The sequence below is a fragment of the Homalodisca vitripennis genome, chromosome 2 (assembly GCF_021130785.1).
Source record: "Homalodisca vitripennis isolate AUS2020 chromosome 2, UT_GWSS_2.1, whole genome shotgun sequence".
NCBI classification, from domain to species: domain Eukaryota; kingdom Metazoa; phylum Arthropoda; class Insecta; order Hemiptera; family Cicadellidae; genus Homalodisca; species Homalodisca vitripennis.
In genome coordinates this window covers 181,738,822-181,760,038 of record NC_060208.1, presented here as the reverse complement: position 1 = coordinate 181,760,038, position 21,217 = coordinate 181,738,822, and the positions used below count along the sequence as shown (strand labels likewise).

At 32.0% G+C, this 21,217-nt stretch overlaps 1 protein-coding gene across 3 annotated transcripts in view; it reads left to right on the top strand.

The window, feature by feature from the left end:
- The window catches only part of LOC124355125 (3-hydroxy-3-methylglutaryl-coenzyme A reductase), a 95,017-nt gene that overhangs the window by 36,376 nt on the left and 37,424 nt on the right, over positions 1-21,217 (top strand). For all 3 annotated transcript variants that reach the window (XM_046806088.1, XM_046806089.1, XM_046806090.1), the window contains exons 2-3: positions 1,711-1,901; positions 3,629-3,740. In XM_046806088.1, the coding sequence (XP_046662044.1) occupies positions 1,719-1,901; positions 3,629-3,740 (295 nt within the window). In that variant the 5' untranslated portion in view covers positions 1,711-1,718. The remainder of the gene's footprint in view (positions 1-1,710; positions 1,902-3,628; positions 3,741-21,217) is intronic.

Below are 21,217 nucleotides of genomic sequence, written 5' to 3'. Positions count from 1 at the left end.
GACTAGAGTAACCCTCTTTGCCAGACAAGGAATTGTCTGTGCTTAGTATGCCAAGCGTGGCTCTATTGTTTCGTCATTTCCGCTGATGTTGGTGCGATTGCTTATTCATTCAAATTTCAGGCAGCTAATTGGTCTGAAACAGAACAATTATTTCTAAATTGTTTTCAATGTCATCCATTGAGTAAGTGATTTTTTTTCGCTCTCCAAAACCGTGACTTGGTTATTTTTAGGCACAATTTATTTGTGCCTTGTGTCCACACTGGTAATATTCTCTTCCTTCAGATTAAGGATTTAGTTTTTTTAAATATATTTTTAAATTTTAGTGTTAAAACGTAATTTATAACCATGTATTTACGGTTACAAAGTTATAGTTAACCACATATTATTACAAAAGTTAGTTGATTTTTGCCATGAATACCTGTTATAATTTGTGATATCTAATCTACTTGTCATTTTTTGTTAATTATTTATCTGCAGGTACTTGTATATGTAATTATAAAAAATATATAAATGCACTGGTTCTTTTTAAATTAGAAAAGTATACATATTTCTTAAATAAATTGTAAATTTAACATTTTGTTAAATTGTTCCTTCTTTAGTAATTAGAGGCTTTTTTGAAAAACCGACAACATTGTAAACTATTGCTTTCTGAACGCTCAATTTTCAATGTTTAATGTGAGCAGAAGGAACCTCTAATCAGGCTCTGCCTTAGAGGCCCTATATTTTCTTGAGAAAAATTGCAGTGTTTTTAAAAAATAAGTATTAGTAGTTTATAAGTATACATTGTTATTAGTGTGTAGTTAAATACTCAAATGTAACTAATTCTTGATCAGTGCTGTATTTTGTATTTGTTGTAAAAATGTGTTCTCAAGAAATAAAATCATTCTTCTTCTTCTTCTTCTTCTTCTTCTTTACTGACAACAATATCACGCAATTAGGTGTTTTAATTTTTCTAGCAATATATATATATATATTTACAAAAGATATGTTTACATTGTACAATTTATTTTTTTAATTATACATGTTGACATATAACACCATATGACAGTGACCTTTTGGTAGATGAGATGTCAATTTGTTATAATGTCAGTACTAAATTATAATGCAAATGAAATATGAAATAAACATTGTATGTATAAAACATGGTATTAAAATTTATACACAAAACATTGAACATTAAACATGTAATAGACGTAATCAATAGCATACATTAAATTCCTTAACATTAGTTACAATAAAGGTAAAAAAAACTTACTGTTATTCGATTAAACATAATTTACACCATAACAAACTTTTCCAGCAAATAGTCTCACAGTTTTGTTTAAGTTCTAAAAGGAATTTTTTGATATGAAATCATTAGGCAAGTTATCATAGTCCTATTCCTGCGTGTTCAAACAATTTTTGAAAGCCATGTATTGTGTTATGGATAAATAAGAGTGCTTTTGTATCTGGTGGAATAGTTTTATATATGTTAAAAAGGAACTGAAATTACCTATATTATACTTGAGCATAATCATTAATTTATATAAAGTGGTGGAAGAGGACTTGTTTAAAACTATTTATCACCGGACTTGCTAGCAAGGTGCATCATACTTAGCACGGTTAGTTTTACAGATACGTTATCCTTTGACTAATTGCTAATTGTCAATAAAACTAGACACCATGACTGCATAGTATGGCATATCATTTGGTATATCTATTATGTTACAGAGACAGAAATGTTGGTACGACTATTCCGAGCTCATGGCGACTTCTGCGCAAGCCACCCCTGGGAGGTGATCGTGGCCACGCTTACGCTGACTGCATGCATGCTTTCAGTGGACAAGCCCCCGCCTACTTCTCCTCCACCCACACCAACCCACCATTGTCTTCCTGGGACCAGGAATTGTTTAACACTAGAGGTGAGCGTCGTCCTTCAAAAAGTTGTCTGTATGTAAGCACATGTATGAATATAGTTTACATAATACCCCCACCTGATAGTCTACGTAATGTCTAGATTTACGGAAAGAACAAAATTGTTTTTACATGGATTTCAGGGATTTTACTGAGTTAATTACAGATCTGAATAACTCCTGTTGCCAACAATTAGTTTTATTTTCCAGTGAGTTACTTTGTTACAGACCACATTTTTCTCCTGGTATGCAACGGCATTTCTTCTTAGTATGTTTATTAGAGGTGTAACAAATTTAAACATTTGTTTTGTAGGGTGGTTTACAATTTACAATTATAATTATGGCTTAAGGGGAGACTGCCACTTAAATCTTCAAAAAATCTATTTTTTTTATTGCACCTAAAAATTCTCCATGTTTTCCTGATTAAGAAAATGTATAGTTTATTATATCTATCTATTATATTAATGGGTATACAAAATAAAATCGAGAGTTATGTCATTTTCATAACGCTATTTTCATACGTTATTGACGGATGATAAACCACAACATTCACTCTGTCCACAAGGAAAGGACTCCTGGTGTGGTTATAATAAAGCCCAGGAATTAAAAACTACTTACAAACATAGAAATTCTTTACCAGAAGCTATTATGTTGGCCATAAAGCCTATTTACAAGGACCTGACTAAAGATGAATTGTTGAAACGCTGTCTTCACGGTAAGACTCAAAATCCTAATGAGAGCTTCAATAGCTGTATATGGCAAAGAATAAAAAAAACTGGATTTGTAGGTCTACAAACACTTAGGCTAGGAGTCTCAGATGCAGTTGTTGCTTTTAATGAGGGATCAATCGCCAAAGCAAATGTTTTGGAAAGGATTGGAATTAAACCTGGCATGTACACAATTCAAACTTTGAAATCTATTGACCGTGTACGGATTATGATGGCTAATAAAGAGGCTGAAGAAGGTAACAAGAAGAAGAGAGTTAGGAGAAGGCTGTTGAAGAGGAAATTGGAGGATAACGATGAGCAAGAGTACTGTCCAGGAGGGTTCTGATACCATCAAAGGTTAGTTTTCTTTATATTGTGTTTTCCGAAAGTTTAGTTTTTTTGCGCTTAGGTACCATTATCTCCTAAAATAATCAAGATAAAGACTTGAAACATTCAGTGATTATTATCTACATGCAGGGCTACACAAAGCACTAAAAAATAAATAAATATATTGTTTATAATTTTTTTTTTAATTAATTTTTTTTTATTGTGAAAAAATTGGTTTTTTTAATTATTTTTTTCTTTTTATAATAATTTTATTAGTGGTTTATGACTCTTAACCCATCTAGATGACTTGGTGAAAATTTGGTGATATTTACTCAAATAGTTTTTGAGAAAAGTGTACCTAACCTAACATGAAACGCTCCATTTAAATAGCATTGTGACAGGTAGGTGGCAGTCTCCCCTTAACTTCACTTACTAGTCATCAAACACTATAATTATCCTGGTGTAACCATTTTGGAAGCCATATTAGACTTATAACATAAGTCTAGTTTAAAAACAATGCTTCCGTTTATATTCTAAGGATCCTCTGGACTCCATGGAAAATATTATTTTAAGACTTATAGACAGTTGTATATTTGTTGTGTTCAAAGTAAATAATATTTTAATTCAAGTTTTTGTTTTCTTGTTTCTTTCAAAATCGAAACAGTGGCATTACATGTTATAAATGATTGCTATCTGTTGCAGGATTACAATGCAGTGGATGTGATAGTGATGACAATGATTCGCTGTATTGCAGTCCTCTACAGTTACTACCAGTTCTGCAATCTTCACAAGTTAGGCTCAAAATACATTCTTGGTGAGTCCTTTACTGATATTATCCTATTTATGGTTTATTTCCTGTGATTTTGTTTGTATCTCTTCTCGTATTGAGTAATGCTACGTTGAATAAGCATAATACTGCAGTGTTGCAGTACAGGAGGAAAGAACATGAATAGGAACACAGGACATAATGTGTAATAATAAAAGTATGTAGGAAACTGAATAGAGAATTTGAAAAAGAAAAAAAAACAAAAACCTGAAGTGGAATAGGAAAGATAATAACCTTGAACTAAGTATCAAGATAGGATTATAGAAGATTTTAGAGAGAAGAATAAAAATATCAAAAGTATCATTGCAAGCAAAAAAGTACTTTAAATGTAAAGTAAAGTAAACACTATATTTACTGTGAATTGTGAAATGTGTTCAATAAAAAGTATATTTCACAATCATAAATTCAAACAAACTCATATAATGATAATTTTACTGTTTTGTCAAAACACTTTTATAAGTAGCAAGTCGACCTTGTTTAATCGCTTCAAAGTTTTAGAATATTTTGTACTTATTCTTTGTTTAAAATGAATTAATAGATAGTTAAAATAATAGATAAATGAGTTAAAAATAGATTTACAGGTAACAAGTAATACAAAGATCAAAAGTAGTTAATGCTCAGATAATAATGAGCTTGCAGTTCCAATAGTTTGTGTTTTATTTGAGAAAGTAATTTTTAACCTCAACTTAAGTATTCCAAAAAATCCTATATATTTGAATGGTAACAATCAAAGTTACGTGGCGCAGCCCTAGCCTCGAACCTCAGAACTAACTGAAATAGTGCCCTGGACCTCATCACGCCTAGTTCATATGCATGATTTATCTCCTGTGTAAATAATGCAGTCAAAGGTATTATCTGATAATACAAAAATACCCTAAAAACTCAAAAATACCAAGTAGGTATTTTAAATTGAAATAGAGGTATTTTTTACTGAAGTTATTCTATACAAATTTATCAAGATACCAATAACTTCATGCAAGAAAAAAAACTTTAAATATGCTTAGAAACTTTTAGATATGCAAAGTTTTAATATCTACGAATATCTCTATTTTCCATGAATTTGATTTTCATTGTGCTAAGCATAACCATGCAATAAATTACTTTATTTTTATTGCCTAAACCTCAAAACTGCCAATATATCATTTATACTCTACTACAATTAAACAACTTTACTGTGATTGAAGGTTAAAGATTAGTACATTTTCTCAAAAGTTTGATGTTGAATTGGGTTAACATGAATATATAAATATTTCTTTCCAACATTTGATTTTACACCAGACACGTGGCAGGTTTGTGGTTTGCGCAATAGTTGATTACTCATCCTTGCCACTACAACATTTGTCACTGCCGAGTTTAAGTAGTCAGTTTGCACTAAGCTTCAGGTACATAAACATGGTCTCCTCTATTGATTCTCCTGCCGAATGTGAATTGAGGAGATTTATTCTTTTCCTGCAAGCAGAAGGAAATAGTGCAGCAGAAATCCATTGGAGAATGTGCCGTGTTCACGGAAAAAACATTATGAGTGATGATGTTGTATGTAAGTGACGTAGAAAGCCAAAGATGTTGACTGATACCCACAAAAATACCTGAATGGCTTAATCTTTGACATTTTTCTAATAAATCCTTAAGTTTTACATTCTGTCATCTTTAAACTTTTTACGCGAATAGATTTAAAATAAGGAAAAATCTTCGAATCTCATGACCAAAGTCTGATATGAGGTAGGAGAAAATTGTTAAACACCTGCTCTTTGATTGTCCTGCAATTGCAAGGGAATGTTACGCCATCTCTGGTAGTCTGGACAAGGGCGGTGAATTTCCCCAGGAGGAACTGATTAGTTGTTTCCGGCGATTTATAAAACTGCTGACATTGTAAACTGTCTGGTCTCATAGTATACATCTAGGATGCACAAAAGGCCCTTGAGGCTGAAGTGCATGGCAAAATGCTGCCCCTTAGCTGAAGAAGAAGATATGAGGCTGATAAATGTTTCACTGCCTGATAGCAAAAATCTTAATCTGGGTTTGTATGGGTTAACCCGTTCTGCATGTGGGATAATCGAAAGATGCGTTTGACATGAGTATTTAATGAATAACAATTGGGGTTTTTTACAATCTTTGGATGATTTAAAACAATAAAATATCAAATGTTATGGTGAAATTTCGATACCAATTGACATGTGCCAAAAACCGGGTGTACAAGATGTTATTTTATAGTGTAATAGTAGTGTCTGATAAGTAACAAGAAATAGATTGAGATATTTTAGTAAAGCTGTTAAATGAAATACTTGTAAAATTTATTATAAAATTACTGTTGTCTCTCTGACAAAAATACAGATCGCCAAAGATTATACTATACAAACCCAAAGTGGACTGTTATGAACAGGATGCAAGAGCAGGAATGCACAGTTGCCTGTTGTCTCTCTGAAAAAAATACAGACCGCCAAAGAGTATATACAAACCCAAAGTGGGCTGTTATGAACAGGATGCAAGAGCAGGAATGCACAGTTGCCGTCCGGTCAATGACAGAGACCACGGCCACCGGTTGCCTTGACCCTGACTTTCTCTGTTGCGTGATCATACTTCCATCATACTTTTCCTTTCAGTGGCGGCGGATGTTGGTTCTAGCCGTCAGCTACTTTCTCTCCAGCACATAGCAACCATCACTCTTGGTCATGAATAACCTTCCATCCTTCCATGAGTACTTAGTGATTTCAAACAAGTTTAATCAATTTATCAGCTGTAATTTGACTAAACAATTTAAAAAATGTGTTAACAGAAATATCAGTTTATTTCTGCTATACTTAGTATGTGCTTTAGAAATATTTGGTTTTATTAAAACAGTTCTGAATCAAAAAAGTTAGCTATATATGTTTTTATATTTAAATCCATTTACTTACGTCTTTTATAAAATTTAGATACATATGATGATCACAATGAGCACGACAACACAAATATATTCCTTGATAAATAATACATAGAAGAAGGGGGATGATTATTCAGTGACTAGAAAAAAAATCTTTTCCACCAATAAGTGACCAATATTAAAATGCCTTAAAAAGGCTTTTGTAAGTCTGTTACTAATGTTATATTGTTATTAAATTAATGGAACTGTATTTCTCTTTAGTAAATTCATTATTACAGAATCTAATAAATGTTCTATTATTTGAAGGATGTATCAATGAATCCTTGGAAAAGTAGTGTTATCAAGAAATTGATTCCGTATATTGTGGATAATGATCCAGAACTACTTACTGTACACAATGTAAATATGTATATGTACAGTGTATTATCAGTATAGAATCATTATATTCTTTAAAAGTTGATTTAATGTATCATCTGAAATTGAAAATGTGAGGGAAGAGAAATGAAACAGGTTAGTTATTTTGAAAAATATATTATTAAATAGTTTTATTTAGTAAATGTAATGGTTTATTCTCATTTTATGGCTAAAAGCATGATTTATTAGTACCATGGTCTTTTTTATTTGTGTTGACCAAAAAATCTTTATGTGATGTCAAAAGGTATACAGAAAGTTTTGGTACTGGCACGTGCTTAACTATTATTATTCTATTTACACTAACAGACACACCCTTATCTTTTTAGAAAAGCACTATGCTTTATTATTTTGTGAGTGAAAATTTTTGATAGTCTGTGGTTTTATTTTCGCTTCCACTACATATCATGTAAAATTATTAATTGTATTGCTAAAAATGCATAGAGTCAAGACACATTGTAATCATAATATACCAAATATATGACAAGAAAGTTGAATTTTACTTACAATATATCAAAAGCCACATACTTGAATTAATATTGATGGAGGAGATCACTGCAAAAATAATGCCCAACGTGACATCCTTTTTGTCTATTTATAGCCAGTATTTGACTGGGTTACTTGTGTTTGACTATGCAAGATGTGATCTCAAAGTAACAGGACAAAGACAGGTGTGGTGACTTACGGAAGTATGTTAATGAGATGACGTAAGTCTCTAGTCTGAGAAAGTTAGCCTATACCTGGGCCTGCCAACTTTTTGAATAGACCCAGCTGTATAGTTTTAACTCCAATGCTGTTTTTGTTTCCTCTAGTGAATTCTTATAGAGCAATGGAGCTTATTACAGTGCTATTGTAATAAAACTCGAGCTCAAGGGTACGAAAAGTGATCCTAGCCTCTAGGGCACATTTTGTGGAGTTGTGTCTTAATTTTGGTTGATTGTATTCAAATTAACCTGAAGTACAAATCTTCCCTTGGTAATTCCCTTGGATAAATTATTTAACTAGTGAATTTTCAAACATCTAACTAATCTGTACATACAGTGTTAAACGTTAAAACAATTGTTTTATTTCAGAAAATCTTTTTTATTTTATGTTTCTAAATAAGATAATCCTTTGTAAATAATCTTATTTTTTTGTAAATAATTTTTAGTAATTTTACGTAAAGATTCTAATTTAGACTGCTTATTACAAATAATTAGCTAAAAGCTTTAATACTACTAACACCTTCCTCTTGAGCTTTGTAAAATGTGAATGTGGTTTTTAGAAATTATTCCTTTCTGTATAACAAATAGTTAATTTTTTATCATACAAGTCTCAAATTCGAAGGTAACATCAATATAATAAAATATAAGATCTTGTTTTTATTTTTAATAATGTGAAAATAATCACTTTATTGGATTACTTTTATTACAAATTATTTCATGTTAATTTAATTAAATGCCCTCAAAGGTTGACTTAATTACCTCAATTGATAATGAAAAAAGAATATTAATAATTATTGTTAAATAACCAAAATATGGTTTTTATAGCCTGAAAAATGCATTGTCCAAAAAGACGATGCAGCCTATCCATAGTCCGCTTTTTGTTTTAATGTTGAGGATCACAAACATTGCAAAATCATGATTCTCTGTATGTCCTATGACCTTTCTACAAATATTTTATGTGGTCATGTTTGTATTATAAGTTATTTTCATATTTTTCACATATTGTAACACATTTGTTTAGTGCTTTAATTTCTTTTCATCCTTATTTTCGAACCAATCAATATAAAATGTTGTACGCTTATAAAAAGTAAAGTAAGAAACTGAAAATTGTTGTTTCCCACAGTTAATATTATTATTGTTTTATAGTAAAATACAGTAAACAAATTCCCTAAAATAAACACATTAAAATACTTTGTCTAACTGCATACCCAATACAATTATTATGAAGTAATGTTATATTGTAAACAATGTAATTGCGAATAATAGGATGAAAAATGATATTTATATCTTTTTTTAATTCTATACTTGTAATATATTTATAAGTTATTGAAATGATCCCTATTTTCACCTTTGTCTTCTCTACACGCTCTTGAGAAAAAAAGGTAGTCAGTTCAAAAGTATGTACCCTGTACCAAAGAAATTACAAAATTTTCATCATCCTAAAATATTTAAGCAAATAAATAATATGCTACTCTTCTACCAAATTGAGGCATAAGGAAATGAAATTTATAAATAAATATTCGATAAAACTGCAGTTTTTTGTATTATGCTGTCTGAGACACTATAGGAAATATTTAAAAAAACTTCATGTTTTGAAGGAAATGCTCCTTAAGTTAAATTGGTACATATAATGCATAGTCACTTTGAGTGTTTCATTAAGAAAAATCATTTCCTCGGTATGATTACAACAACAGTTTTGGAGTTGTTTGCTGTTTATAATGTTTTTGGGTTTGTTTCTCTTTTACCTGCATTTTCCTAAGATTTTGTTTTGGTTTTCTTTGTATTTTTATTATATTTTTTTTTCAAAGACAATTTGGAGTTGTGATCCTTAATAGACTTGTATGTGTTTTATCTATTTCATTCCTACTTATAGTGAGATATCTACTTTTCTTTTGCTTTTCATATAACTTTTTCTTGTTACCTAAGTTTTTGCATCTAAAACTGTTCTTTCTTGATTACTTTTTCTTACAAGGCTTTCTCATTCATGAAGTAAATAGTAACAATTTCTTACTATTCTCAGATGATGGATTATATCACAAGACTGCAGTTTTATCATATAACACGAGACCAAAACTAAATCTAGTTTCTGTTCCACTTCTGTTTGTGATTGTGCGCTGGAGAACATTTTTCTACAATTACGTGAAGGAAGTGTTAGTTCAGGTCCAAAGGCAATTGTTGTGGCCCAGATATCTGTCCATGTGTCTACCTGTCTGTGTCACAGAGAGAAAGTGGACCACGGTTGTGTAAGCAAGCGTGAGAAGACTTTAAACCAGTCAGTATGGGTGTTGGAGAAGTTTAGTTTATTGAAAAACTATTCACTTTTTAGTTAAACCAGGAAAATATTATTATTTCCATAAGTGATTTATATGTAGAGATCTGTGGTTATTAACGTATTCACTATCTGCAGTTCTGGTGTTGACCCAGTTTGTGCCTATTTTGCTGGCAGTAAATGTGATCATTCCAGTTTCATAGCAGCCTCAGATCAAGTGACACCACAATTTCGGTCTCAATGGAACTGAAATTAAACTTCAGGGACGTAATTGTATAAATAATTAATCATGAAAAATCATGTTTTTATATATAAAGGAGCTTAATTTTGTTAAGAAAATGTGTTAAAAACATGTAATATATATTTTATTAAAACATAACAACAAACAAGTCATAAATGAATATAAAACATCAATCCCTGAAGCTGTATCTCAAGTACACACTGTAAAAATTTCACATTTTCATCTTCAGCTGTTTTTATACGGGCCTGATAACAAAATTGCCTAAATCTCGCACTTTAAATGTCTGCAATTTCATGTGGAGTGATAAAAAATGTTTTTCCTACTTATCTTGTATTTAGGGAAGTTATTGCACAGCCCTGTGAATCTAACATTTTCTGAGCTCAACATCAATTTTACCACCTTAAATGAGTTTGGTACAAAAAATATGAAGCACTAAAATAAAAACCATCTAATTGACAATATAGATAAGAAGGGTTTTATATGGGACCCTCTAGTTATATAGCTATACAAGAACGTTTTCATAATTATTTCAGAATCAACTTAACTACCACCACAAGTTCTGTCTTATTAACCCTTTGCAGGCCAAAAATTATTTGCCCAATTTTCCTAAAGACACACACAGTTTAAAAATAAAAGTATTGATATCTCTAAAGCTAATATGTATTTTAAGTTTGTCATTGAATAAGGATTAAATAAATAATAGTTTCAAAAACTAAAAAAAACACGCTTTTATAGCTAAACCAAACTAAAAAATAGAAAAATATTTTTTAACTACAAAGAGGGGTGCATTTTACTACATTTCATAAGTTTCCTCTCAAAGATAATTACCGATAGAATGATTGTAATATTTAATATATCAAGCACCCACGCTTTTTACTCTGAATTAATGTATTCTGTTAATAACTTAAATTTTATTATAATTTTATTTTGAGGTGATTGACAATGAATGATTGTTTTGCCTTCTACTACCATAATATAAACTCTTTGTAGTTAAAAATTATTTTCTAATTTTTTTAGTTTGGTTAGCTATGAAAGCGTTTGTTTTTTTTAGTTTTTGAAACTATTATTTATTTTTCATTTTTTAGTTCGATGTAACAATTAGTTTCTTGTGGAAATGTGGTATTTCTTACGAATCATTCCGCAATCTCATCATTTCATTTAAAGCTTCACTATTGCATGGGGTATTTCCTGTTAACTTAGACTAATCAAGTTCTTCAATCCGAATACCGTCTAAAGATCTTACCGACTAAGTGCTACATAGGCTTGTCCAGCAGCAAACAATCGCGAGCCTAGATTAAATGACTGCATGGTCAACTGTACAACCTTGCATCTTGTGAATGGTCGAAGCCCAACTTAGGATTAATGGCAACATTCGTCTCTCTCAGCAGTTCCGTGGCTGTATTTTGCTGGGAACTGTATCGATATCGGTTTCAATCTTGTGCACACCATCTGGTCCGAAATCAATACGGACTGACGGGAAGTCTTCCGCGTATAGTTGGGCTCTGCGAAAATTTGGCCAGATAATTTCTTTGATAAAACCCATATTGCCATTCACTAAACCTTTCGACACGTCAATGTTCGACCTTAACATCACTTTAGCTCCTACGAATATTTTCAGTACACTTGGAAGTCCTCCGGTTTTATTAATATCATTAGGTTATCACAGAATCTAAGTCCTTGTTACCTTGATTTCGAGTAGCATCAATGAGTGGTCTTGTGCTTTTATTGTATAAATAACTGTCCCTTTACTCTGAAAACTCTGGAGAACTTTTTCGTTGTGTCTAGCAACTTGATCATTGGTTGGGTAGATTCTTAATGCTCTCTCAATCGAGAATTCATTAGTCGCATCTGTTGAAACCTTTTCAAGAAGGATTGCCTAGACGTCATTTCTCCAACTCTAAGGGCGTTAACCACATTCTTTAAATGTCGTGTCTCCTTGTTGACGCATTATTTTTTTTAATTTTCAACCAAACGAAACCGTCTCCACAAATGTGTATCTGGCTTCATGCGTTCTGGTTGTTGAAAAACTTGATGTCCTCGAAACAGGGTGGTTAACTGCATCAGATCACCAAAGAGTATCACATTTATGCTCCAAAACAAGCGTCTTGAATTTTCAGCTGTCGCAAACGAGAGTCGATCATACAAAGCATCTCATAGGGTACCATAGAAATTTCGTCTATGAACAAAAAACTCAACATTTTGCCATAATTGACGCATTCCTCTCAGATAATTGCCAGTAAGAAGTGGCATACTCACAATTACTCCATCTTTTTTTACTGGTAGTTGTAGCAGACAGTGTAGCGTAGATCCACCGATCAAACCGTGCTGCAACTCCAGATATTACTATATTAAGAGAGTCAAGCACATCCGAGAATACAGAGACGAATGGAGACTTGAAACGCTGGGTTAGCGCAGATCGCGAGCTTCGCGATCCACTACAGAGGAACTATAAAGAATTTATTAATCCTGGCGGTCCTTATAAGGATAATGGAAAACTATGATCAAATTATTGCATTGTCATCGATCCTTGATACGTATACAAAGTTTCAAATTAATCAGACTTCTGGAAATTGGTGAAAATTATGCTCAAAGATTACGTTACATAGATACAACCGAAGCTAATAAAAGCGTGTTAAAAAAGAAAAAAAACAAAACTACGCTTTAGTTCCTTTGACCTCGATACGGCACCAGTATCCCAGCAAGCCTTATTTTGACATCAACTTGTATTGTCACATTCGCGTTTACAAATTTTAACTCCATTTAAATAAAATTAAACAATTAATGTACATTTGCGTCCATTGACGTCTGTGGCTGTTATAACATATTCAGCCATGACGTCCATAGATGTTAGTGGCTCACCAAAGGTTAAATGATGTAATTGTGAAAAAAATGTTCTTTCTTATAGGGATGAAATTGAACTTAAGTTGTAATAAACCAACTTGGAACATTCTGAGATGATCCAGGATATATTATCAGAATCGTTCTTAGAATTGTTCTAGGATTATAGTCATAATTTCGATTAAGGAATATATGGATGGAAAAGAGCAATAATCTTAAGCTATATAATCTAGTTCAACAGAGTAGACAAAATCATTAAATTAAACAAATTCTCTCTAGGGGTTTTAAGCAATTATCAGTGATCTGAAATAAGTTGGAGGTAATCGAACCATTTTTCTATTAATCGGTGCCATGATTTGATCTGGATGACTTAACTAACTCCTGTGGGTTTTCTGAAGTTGTTGACAGTCAATTACAGCTGATTGGTGCCATTACACTTGTCAGCTGATGGTTTATAGAGCAGGGTCAGTAATCTGTTCATGGCCTTTCTCACTCGAGCTGTTATGTCATGTGGTACCACACTTGGTTCAACTTAGGTAAAGTATGTCACACTGTGTTGTAAGTTCAGTCCATGTTTCTGATCCACACTTTCAATATTTCTTTCTTTAACAAAAGGGCAAATAATATAAATAAAACATAAATAATTTATACAAATCTATACAATTATTGCACATATTGTTAGTATCTATAGTCTGGTTGTACTGTATATAAAAAAGTACCAAAAATGCATAGAAAATAGACAATATTCTTTATTTACAAATTTATGGAGAACTGTAACAGTGTAATTTTAACTAATAATAAAATAGCATTTGTATTGGTCTTTTGTTTTACTGTATCGTATAATCTTTTCTCAAATACCCTTCTGTTATGTGCAAGGGATTTTCTAGCAACCATTTGTTCACTTTATTCTTGAAAAATTTGTGTTGCCTTTCTTTATTCTTCTGGTAATTGGTTCCATATCTTTATTATTAATTTTGTATCTATTATTATTGAATTAAATACCTGTGATTAAATTTCTCTAGTACTACTGTCTTTGTAAAAATTACACTGTAACCATTTCAGTATTACATTTTTTTCTGGAATGTACATTTTCCGTAATGGCCAGGAGGTGATAATCAATTTAATTTGCATTCTATTAGAAGAAATCCTAGTTTTTCATGAATTTGATGGATGTACCTACCTAAGAAAGAAATTGGTGGTAAGTTGTGCTGGTTGAAATGTGATTGTAGCAAAATAGTTATAAATATCTAAAAATACCTTCTTTTACAGGTCATATTTTTTAAAGGTTAGCACGTTTCAAACCAATTATTAGACACAGTACTTTTTTTTATACAACTATAACTAGAACTGCTATGAAGAAACGCTTGACTGTTCTTTCCAACATAGATTTGCATCATATTGAACCTTCTAAAACTTACTAAAGATTAGGATATTCATTTTTCTTTCAATAATAGAAGTTCAAAAACACATTTTGTAAGTTTCAAAATGCAAACATTATGTAATAAATTAACACAAATAGTAATAAAAACATTCTTTCTTAAATTATCACTTCAACACACCAGTGACAGAACATGAAGGCAAATAATGTTTAAGTCATAAACTGTCAGCAGTGGAAAGTAAATCGCAAGTCACGCCATGAGTGATGGTTGGCACTTCTCCATATGACATCATACAAGACAATGTGGTGTCTTGTGCCAATACTATCCCATACATAAATACAAATGGGCATTTATTCTGTCACATCACTCAGAAGAAAGGTTGTATTGATTTAACAAAGAAAATTTAAAGGGAAAACGTAAAGAAAGTCAGATTTATACTTTTTTTATATTTTCTTTAAAAACTATGTTTAATAGTTTTAAATAATAACTAATTGACTCAATGGTTGATTTAACAAATTGACTGTGGCAGAAGCCTTAAAGTGCAGAGGCGGAGTGCTCTTTTTAGTCTCAGATAGACCAACAGTGAAGGTGTTAAAGAAAGTGTATTGAAAAATCAACTACGTCAACAAGTTTTGTTCATGTAAGAGTAAAAGGTTTTTTACTCTGTTCATTAATAAATTTTATGATGAGGTTAAAAGAGGTTATAAACAATGGAAATGGTGTAATTATTTTATAGGGTGAACACATTGAGTCTAAGTGAAACTGTCCTAAGTTCAGCTTTCAAGTTTGTCCTTTCCAAACCACTTTTATATAAATAAATAATTTCTGCTCAGATTTTTTTCAATGGAACACTTACTTTAGGCCCTTGGTTGTGTTGTGCTAGGCTTACCATATTTATTTATATACTACTTACTGTGTTTGTTATGGATTAGATTTGTGTGTGTACTCTAAATTTTCAATATTTGTGTTTTTAATTTTTGTTGACTGTCGTGTTTTTAAACGTCTGAGATGAGACACTCTATAATCTCGAAACATATCATGACATGTAAATGAAAATCACAGTCCCGTACAGATTGTGAATATGAATATATATATCCTACCACATCAATGTACTTTCTACTTTTGTTTGCTTATCTTTGAGCCTTTTCCATTGTCAATATTGCCAATAATTCCAGTAGTATTTTTAACTTGTGTACAAATTTAAAATATAAACACTGAAAAAAATGTTTGTTTATAAAAATGTCCCATCACCACTTTTTTTAATCCTTTCCTAAAACTGTTCAGCGTTTTAGCATGGCTCATAACTAAAACTTACTGCTCAAAATTACCTTTTTCAGAGTTTTGCTTAAAGATTTTTAATTAAAAAAATTATAATTGCTTGAAATTAGTTTTTTAGCCCATAAATTTGCATGTAAGAACAAATATTTATACGTAAAAGTACTTATATAATATTTTTTCTTTATTTTTTATATTTATAATAGAATATCTTAAAGAAACTTATAATTATGAACAGATTCTGAAAATTTTAATTAATTTGGATAAAATGTGCTGTACCAAAAAGAATAAATAGTAACTTTTAAATGTTTTATCAGTTACGCATAGTCATATTATAAAGTGTAAGAAACGCAAATTTTTTGTGGGGAATTTAACTACAAATTGGTATATAAATATGCTAATGTGTCAAAAATATTACATTGCCGGAAATTTATTGTGCAAGAATAGTATACTGTTGTGAAACAGTTTTTAGCAAAAACATGAATGACAATAAATCTTTGTGAAACAGTCAAAGGGTTACTTTGAGATTAGTTCCCACAAATGTTTTGAACATTACTTTTCCATCCAGTTGTATATTTCAAAACTTTGTTTTTTATCCTTGGATTGTACAAACTTACTCTCCAGCAGTATTATTGTGCAAGAGATGAAGACATGCCAGACTTCTGGTCAGCATGACTAACAGTGTGGGACAAGTCCCTATCAGTGTCCTTCTCCCTCTTAAAATGCGCATAATTACGAACCAGTGCTACAAGTATGTGCTGGAGAAGAATTCGATTTTACACTAAGAAATTTATATACAAATCCCACTAATATTATAAATGCGAAAGTTTGAATGTTTGGATGTTTGGTGGTTTGTCCTCGAATCACGCTGAAACTGCTATACGAATTGTGCTGAAATTTGGAACAGGTATAGCTTTTGGTCTGAATTAACATTTAGAGTGCTATTTACCACCCATAACACATTCATTTCACTAAATAAAGTCTAATTCAAATTGAAAAATTAGTTTGTTGACATTCGAATGTTATGATAAGAACGAAATGTATTTTGACAGCTGTTGACAGCTATAGTTCGACAAACTTACTGAAACATCTGTTTACATTTGAATTTTATCAATAATAAGTAAACAGTGCTTGATCGGTAATGTAATGCAGATAGTAAATAAAACATTAATATATAAATTTTACTCCAGATTGTGCCAGTGATGAATTAAAATCATCTAATGCATTAAATACTGTTATAAAACTAACCTTAATGATCAAAGTTATGAATGTTTTCACATAAGTTACTTTAAACTGGTGGGCTTCCTTGACATTATGATATTACGAGGGCTGTTCAGAAAGTAACCTCCGGTTGGTCACAGTGCGGGTAGTGGAGGGGAGTAGCGCGCCATCTGTGCATTCACGCACTAAGCAGGTCAGTCGGCATCAAGCTGTAGTCGAGTGAACATCGTACCTGCGCTAGTTTAGTTTTTGTGGCAGTTTGAAATGTGTGCTGCAATAGAAAATACCGCCAAATGTGAAGTGCGTGCTGTTATACGGTTTTTTTACAGCCAAAGGATACTCTGCAGCAGCTATTCATCGTGAGCTTTGTGCCGTGTACGGACCACAAGTTATGAGTGAAGGAGTTGTCCGTGAATGGGTACGTTTATTTAAAAGTGGACGAGAAAAACGTTCATGATGAAGAGAGGAGTGGTAGACCATCCTTGGTGACTGACGAACTCGTTCAGACAGTTGATGCAAAAGTTCGTGAAAATCGACGTTTCACAATGGCGGAGTTGTCTACTGATTTTCCACAGATTTCTAAGACTCTTTTGTACGAGATAGTGACAGCAAGATTGGGTTACCGTAAGTTATGTGCACGATGGGTGCCCAAAATTCTTACCGACCACCACAAAACTCAAAGAATGGCCTCTGCATTAGACTTTCTGTCACGTTATGCGGACGAAGGAGAACCATTGTTAAACAGAATCGTGACCGGTGACGAAACCTGGATTAAGTACGTAAACCCTGAGACAAAAGAACAATCAAAGATGTGGGCACATTCAGATTCGCCTACCAAACCAAAAAAAGCCCGGCAAGATTTTTCTGCCAGAAAACTGATGGCAACGGTGTTTTGGGATGCCAAAGGGGTGTTGTTGGTTGAATTCATGGAACGTGGGACGACCATTAATCAAGACGTGTACTGTGAAACACTAAAAACATTACGACGGGCTATACAGAACAAACGCCGTGGTATGCTGACTTCCGGTATCGTTTTTTTGCACGATAACGCCCGTCCTCACTCTGCTTGCAGAACAACAGCCCTTCTTAAGTCCTTCAAGTGGGACGTTTTCAACCATCCACCTTACAGCCCAGATCTGGCGCCAAGCGACTATCACCTCTTCATGCATATGAAGAAATGGCTCGGGTCCCAGCGGTTTGATGACGACGAAGAGCTCAAAGATGCGGTCACAGGCTGGCTCAAGGCACAGGCGGGTGATTTTTATGCAGAAGGAATTTCAAAGCTTGTGAAGAGATACGATAAGTGCCTCAATCGTGATGGAGACTATGTCGAAAAATAGTGCAAAGATGTAGTTGTAAGATGTATATATTAAAATATTTTTACTTAACTTGGTGTATTTTTTTCAATCGACCGGAGGTTACTTTCTGAACAGCCCTCGTACATTTTAACAATGGCTTACGGAAAAACAGAGAAATGAATACTAACATACCTTAACGATTCATTCTTTCCCTGGCTACAGTCCAAAAAACAAGTGTAACGCAAAACTTTAATAATGATTATTATGGAATGTTGCATAACCTTAATAAGGATTTCCCCCTTATACCGGAAGTACATAATAAGTAGGTAGGACTTCCCCCTAGGTCATACTAGGCTTTTCAGTCCTAGCAAACTCAACTATGTCAACACGATTTTGACCAAAGTAGATTTCCGAGAACTAGATAATCGAACGTATATAAAATTTGATCGAGGCAATATGGCAAGCTAAACTGTGACATAGTAGGTAAGTGAATTTAAATGGTCTTAAGTAGGCACTATTTAACCGAAGTAGGCATCTCGGTCCTACGTAAGTATATATATATATATATATTTCTTCTTAGTCAGAACAACAAGGCAAACTCTACTATTGTACTGGAAATATCTTAGACCTGAAATATATGTCAAGGACTGGAAATATACGCTTTTTGACCGAAGTAAGTTTCCGAGTCCTGTGTGATCTGAGATATGTGTTTTCTTGATCGGGATGACAAGACAGATTCAGCTGTGACGTTATGTATATAATTAATTAGCAGTTACCAGAAATGCTCCTACACGTGCCAAACATGATATAATAATTAAGTTAAACTCTGATACTATTTACCACGAACTTAAATAATATCTACCTGATGTATGCCTACTTACGTTTTAAAAATTTTATAGGACTCCCATCATATTACATCATAATTGCTTTTACTAAGTAATATAAGGACTTTGGTTCTAAGATTGCATGAAAAGCCGCGGGTAATAGCTAGTTCACTCATAAATATATTTTGATATTCAGTTTTATTTGTATTTTAAATTATTTAAAAATTAGATTTGTTATTTTTGTGTGATGTGTAATATTTCTTCACTTAAATCACTTGGTATAATAACCTCCTGTCGGTCTAAATCGCTTCATGATGGCAAGATTTTATCTTAAATTGAAGATAATAAAGCAATTCTAAAACCGTTACAAGCACTATTAAGTTAGTCATAATTTTGTAAGTATAGTAAATCTCTGATTCATTTAGTGTTGTGTAATATTTTAAAATGCTACGTCTTTGACAAAGCTTCTAGTTGTTATCATTTATTCTTCATAATCTCGTAAATCAGTTTGGTACATCATTACTCACGCACTACAAGAGATATCTTGTGATTTGTAATACGTATGAAGTTTGAATCACACTGTGTTTTTATGCAATAACTTATCTCACATTCTGCAACTGAGCATCTGTTATTTTATGGGAGGAATAACAAAATTGTAGCTATTTCTCCTTAATTGAAATAACGATTGCGTTCTGTAATCTGTAAAAAATCAGGATTCCTTTACAATTTCATGTAAAATATTTGCATAATTGTTGTTTTGTGAATAATTGTAGTTGCATTGTCATACAATTAATAAACTTAGAGCTGTTTTATCTCAAAATTTGAACTCATCAAACATTTTGGAAGTGTACAAATGAATAGTAAGGAATATTAAGAGTATTGTGAATACTTGTCCAACTGTTGCTTAAATGCATGTGATAAGATTTTGAAATAAACATAACAAATTTAGGAAACTGTTTCAATCATCTGAGTGTTATGTTTGATTGTTAGGACATTTCTGTTTTAATAATAGATGCATCACATTTTGTTTCAATTATCAATAAAAATGTATAACACAAATTTTGGTTACTGATTAAGAATTTAAATGTGCTATATATATTGACTCAAAACTTTACTTTTTAAACATTCACAACAATACTGAAGAGTGTCTGTTTTATGTAATAATTCTGGTGAAGCAAAGGTAAGAAAGAGAAGTCATGCAAAGATGAGATGAACACTTTCCAAGTGAGCAATACACTGTATTTTTCTTTTTAGTACAGTTAAAATTATAATTTAATTTTCAGTCTTCAAGTAAAATTCCAAGTAGTCATTTTAGGTAACAGCTAAGAACGAGAAAATTGATTTTTTTCAATCTATATCTAATATATAAAAATGTATGTTTGTATGTTTGTCCTTTATGGAATCGTAAACTATTGGAACCGATCATCATGAAAATTTGTATGTATATGTATTTTTCCACAGAGAAGGTTTATATACTATGCCCATTGATGTAATTCGCCACCAGGCAGTGCTGCAAAAGATACAAGTTTTCAAAGCGCCTGCACACTAAAAACTGCAATTACGAGACAGTTATATATATTAAATAACCAAACACTATATTGAAGTTATGATGTATTTTGTCTTGAAGATAAATTTCTGATTGAACTTAAAGTTTGAGTTTTAGACCACTTTGTAATAAATTACATGTAAGTGTATGATGGCTATAAACATACACAGATTTTCTTGATCGTGGCAACAAGGCAAAACTCGACATCGGCACTGGAAATATAATTCACTTGAACCAGAAGTGCACATACACTGGCAAAGCTTACGAAAAGCGTGCAAAGCCACGGGATACAGCTAGTTTCATATAATTTAGAGTAGGAAAAACAATCAGTTGATTTTCCTTTGGTTATTTGGTTGGAATTTATTTTTGAGTTTGCTCACCAGGTGCACTAATGCTTTGCACTTTCTAATGCTTTTGTGTGTTAGAAATCAGTTGGTATGAAATACTGAATAAACAATAGATTTAACAAAACTAATCACAAAATTTAGGTTTTTTTATTTACATGTTAGAAAATTGTAGTTTATCAATTCTAAAACCAAACTTTTAAATACAGTATAATATAACATCAGTAATACTTATTCAGTTGTCTATGTTAGTAT